At 47.5% G+C, this 4,353-nt stretch overlaps 1 protein-coding gene across 1 annotated transcript; it reads left to right on the top strand.

The window, feature by feature from the left end:
• The first annotated feature begins 341 nt into the window (after nucleotides 1–341).
• LOC103993099 (AP2-like ethylene-responsive transcription factor ANT) lies at nucleotides 342–4,151 on the top strand. The gene is made up of 9 exons (XM_009413051.3): nucleotides 342–1,317; nucleotides 1,438–2,077; nucleotides 2,164–2,246; nucleotides 2,387–2,395; nucleotides 2,484–2,572; nucleotides 2,636–2,709; nucleotides 2,810–2,860; nucleotides 2,945–3,021; nucleotides 3,155–4,151. Exons 1-9 carry the CDS (start codon nucleotides 1,008–1,010, stop codon nucleotides 3,799–3,801), a joined length of 1,980 nt encoding a protein of 659 aa, XP_009411326.2. The 5' UTR covers nucleotides 342–1,007; the 3' UTR covers nucleotides 3,802–4,151.
• Nucleotides 4,152–4,353: the final 202 nt, after the last annotated feature.

The following is a 4,353-nucleotide window of genomic DNA, read 5'->3' as shown; positions in this document are numbered from 1 at the left end:
TATTATATAGAGATTGAGTTCATTGATGCTCTTTATGCTGCTGGAGAAGCTCTTCTTTCGTGCTTTTGGGCCCTTTTCCCATCATTCCCGGAATATATCAAGCTTGTGAGGAAGACCCACATCCCACTTTGTCTGGAAGCAGCTGTTGACTACATGTACTGCAAAAAAAATATATACGGTATGTATGAGGAGGTGGTATGACTTGTTAGTGTAAAGATCCGTATCTGCTCTGCTCGATCCACGTCTCGGGACTGTTTCCATTCCTCAAGTTTCGCTCACAGTCTTTTCCTTTTTCTTTGTGTGATTTGAATGAGCAAGGCATTTGGATAGGAACAGGAGCATAACAGGAGATTTGATCAGCAGCCTTGGATTGCACTGCAGACTAATGTAGAGCTGGTACTGTTCCAAAGTGACTGGTTGGACAGTTGTCCTCCCTGTCAATCTATCTCATATACACGAGACAGTGTAAGTAGCCAAACTAGTTTTGGCTTCCACGGCAATATCCTCCTTGATAACTCTCGCACAAGGCATGGGGAAGGAAAGGCCCTCTTCGCCATTAATTCTGTTGCTTTCAAGCTTTCCTTCTTAGTGGTCGCTGCGCGGGCCAACGTTGCCAGTGTAATGCTACCTTATTTCTGTCTCCCTTAACGAAGGTTTTTAGCAGGGTTTAAGGATCTTAACATACAAAAGGGAGGATGGTTGGGAAGGGAAGGGAAGCTACAAGCATGGCCTGAGGATCGATATAAGGTTGTATTGATCCAGCTTTTTGGTTTGAAGGGACTTGTAGTCTTCTCCTCCAGTGCCTCTCTCTCTCTCTCTCTCTCCTTCTTGGTAATGGCCGAGCGATCCTTGTGTCATTGTTGAGAGGTTCTCACTTCTCGGCATTGGAAATTTCGGATTGCTTTTTCTTCTTTCAAAACGATAGAAAGGAAATGGGTGGGTGTGATTAGAATATGTCCAATGATTTATCGTCCTCTTCCTAGAGCAGCCAGCAGTGCGAGGAGAAGATGAAATCCATGAATAGCAGCTGGTTGGGGTTCTCTCTCTCCACTCACATGAACATGGAGGTGTCTTCGGAGCCACATCATCATCAAAATCATGAGAGCCATCATCACCAAACTCAACCACCCACGGCTGGTGTTTCCTCTGCAGCCCCATGCAGCCTCTTTCTATCTCCTCAGCTGAGCAGCACTGGGATCTGCTATGGAGGGGAAGGAGAGAACGGCGGAGGACTGTATTCTCAGTTGTCGGTCATGCCACTGAAATCTGATGGGTCTCTGTGTATCATGGAAGCCCTCAGCAGATCGCAGCAGCAAGGTCTGTCTCCGAGATTTAATATTTTCTTTGTTAAGCACTGCTTCGATCTTCCAAACAAACAAACACGGTTTCTAGAAATGCATGACATGATTCCTTTCCATTTTCTTCGATGTGGTGAAGGAATAGTGGCATCTCCGCCCCCGAAACTGGAAGATTTCTTAGGTGGCGGACCAAATATGGGGTCCCATGGCCACTGTGGGAACTATGACAGGGAAGCAATGGCGTTGAGCTTGGACAGCATGTACTACTACCAGAACTCGGAGACTGAAGGCGATGCAACCCATTCCCTCGACGCTCTCCATGGACAGCAGATGCAAGTGCAACGGCAACATCAGCACCAACTGTTCTTGCATCCATTGCAGGAAGGTATGTGCTCTGGCCTAGCAGCAAGCCATGAAATGTATCAGGTACCAATGGAGGTGGGAGCGATGGTGGAAGATGGCATTCCAAGTCTGAAAAATTGGGTGGCCAGGAACTATACTGCTTGCAACATCGGATTGGGTGAGGAAGGGGGCATCGGCCCCGGCTCCATTGAGGCTGTTGGGTTTGGGGAGTTGCGATCCTTGAGCTTGTCCATGAGCCCTGGGTCTCAGTCAAGTTGTGTCACAGCTCCTGCACAGATTTCTTCCACCACCGAACGCATGGCCTTCGATACAACGAAAAAGATGCGGTCCGGGAAAGAATGCCAGAAGCAGCCAGTTCACAGGAAGTCCATTGATACATTTGGACAGCGAACATCTCAGTATAGAGGTGTTACTAGGTCAGCATTCGATGGTCTAATTTCATCCATGTTCTTGCTGTTTGATTTGTGTAGTTACAAGTTTGATGTTGCGAAATATGCATCAGGCATAGGTGGACTGGTAGATATGAAGCACATCTTTGGGACAACAGCTGCAAGAAAGAAGGCCAGACGAGAAAAGGGAGGCAAGGTTAGTAGAACCATACACAGTACACACCACTCTCTTGCACTGCCAATGCTCGAGTTTTAAGTGAACTTGACTGACGATTATATGAATCCTGGCTTGTCATGTTACACCGTGGGGGATGCCATGGCGATGCTCTGCTACAGTCTATCTAGGTTGGCATCTTACCCTTGCAGCTTTGGTTTCTATTGGCTTCCTCCAAAATATGCCTGTAACTAAGCACCCAAACGTGGTTTCTCTCAGGGGGGTATGATACGGAGGAGAAAGCTGCAAGAGCCTATGACTTGGCTGCGTTGAAGTACTGGGGACCATCGACACATATTAACTTCCCGGTATGATCCATCGACTCGGACCTGTTCTATACTCGGATCACTAGTGCTGTTGGTCTCATGCAGTTGGAGAGTTATCAAGACGAGGTCGAAGAGATGAAGAACATGAGCAGGCAGGAGTATGTTGCCCACTTGAGAAGGTATGCCTCCTCTGGTTTGTGCTCTGCATCGTCAGTATATGTACATTTCTTTCTATATCGTTGGGGAATCCGACTCTCTTGCCAATCTTACTGCTTGCAGAAAAAGCAGTGGGTTTTCACGAGGGGCGTCGATATACCGAGGGGTAACGAGGTACAATTCCGACTCTTACAGAAACCATCCATGTCTTTACACTCTCAGAATCTTTAATCGTTTGTAATTACTATGTTTCTACAGGCATCACCAACACGGAAGATGGCAAGCTCGAATTGGCAGGGTTGCAGGAAACAAAGATCTTTATCTCGGAACCTTCAGTAAGTTTCTGTAGCTCTGAGTTGGGTAAGATGGACTTGGAGTTGCTTCAGAGCTCTATGTTTGCTCAGAGCCAGAAGCCCCTGTTGTTTCGTGGAACGCTCCCAGGTTCTCACGGTGCCAGTGAACTTTCAGGTACTCAGGAGGAGGCAGCTGAAGCCTATGACATTGCGGCGATCAAATTTCGCGGGGTGAATGCTGTCACTAACTTCGATATAACAAGATACGACGTGGAGAAGATCATAGCGAGTAGTACATTGCTCCCAGGAGAACTCGCCAGGAAGAACAAGGCGATCGAAGCAGGGAAAGATGCCTCATCAGGGAGAAACCCCGGTAGAGACCCAGTCGAAGAGAACAACGGTGCTGGTGCTGGTGCTGGATGGAAGATAGTCCTCTATCAATCCACGCAGCAGCACACACCGCCATCCTCTGAGCCTCGTAATCATGAGCCGATGATGATCGGTGGTGATTACCGGAGCCCCATGACGTACTCGGCAGCACATCATGGCCTGATGGGAGTAGAAGCAGGGAGCTCGGCGCACGGCGTTGATGATTCTGAGAAGCTGAGCAATGCCCATCTATCGAACCAATCGTCGCTGGTGACGAGCTTGGGCAGTTCCAGAGAAGGGAGTCCCGACCGGACTGGTCTCTCCATGATGTATGTCAATGCCTCGCCCAAGTTCAATCCGACACCGTTGGTCTCATCGATTCCAAACATGCAGCTGAGGGCAAGTGCTTCCATAACTCAAATGCCTGTTTTTGATGCATGGAATGATGTTTAAGACTGCCATGGCGACAAAGCACGCCAGTCACAGCAGAGAGAAGAAAGCAAAGTTGTTGTGGTCGTGGCTAAAGTGAGGAGATTCTCTTTTCTTCTTTCAGATGTTTGGGAGGGAGATTGGCGATTCATGATCTATGTGGGATCAATCTCGCCTCACATGTCGTTGGTTTCTTTTGTGTTCTGTTCTAACTTTGGGGTCAGCTGGGTGGAGGATTTTGCAGGGAAAAGAGGGGGAGGTTTTCAAGGACAAACATGTCACTGTGTGAGATGATGTTTTGTTACTCTATTTTTGGTCTTGCCAAGTACATCATGAAAAGCAGTTCCCAATGCAGGTTAATCTTTTGACCACCATATCACCCTGTGGCCTCTGCCAAACACCTATTGATTACAATCACTAACATTCTCCTTTTGCTCTTCCAACATTCTTCATAATTTTTTTCTAAAGGCTGTGTGGATTGGATTCTCAAATCATGTTCTCAAGTACTCAGCTGTGGTGGGTCTTTGTATGGCATAGGATTCTGTCGAAATGACACTAACCTTTACATGATTGACA

The sequence above is a fragment of the Musa acuminata genome, chromosome BXJ1-7 (assembly GCF_036884655.1).
Source record: "Musa acuminata AAA Group cultivar baxijiao chromosome BXJ1-7, Cavendish_Baxijiao_AAA, whole genome shotgun sequence".
NCBI lineage: Eukaryota > Viridiplantae > Streptophyta > Magnoliopsida > Zingiberales > Musaceae > Musa > Musa acuminata.
This window is presented reverse-complemented; position numbering and strand designations above follow the sequence as displayed.

Bases quoted from the DNA above. Each gene is read 5' to 3' on its own strand.
- LOC103993099 (XM_009413051.3), top strand. From the start codon at position 1,008: ATGAAATCCATGAATAGCAGCTGGTTGGGGTTCTCTCTCTCCACTCAC. The intron at 1,318-1,437 runs GTCTGTCTCCGA...GATGTGGTGAAG, and splicing joins CAGCAGATCGCAGCAGCAAG to GAATAGTGGCATCTCCGCCC. The intron at 2,573-2,635 runs GTATGATCCATC...GGTCTCATGCAG, and splicing joins CGACACATATTAACTTCCCG to TTGGAGAGTTATCAAGACGA.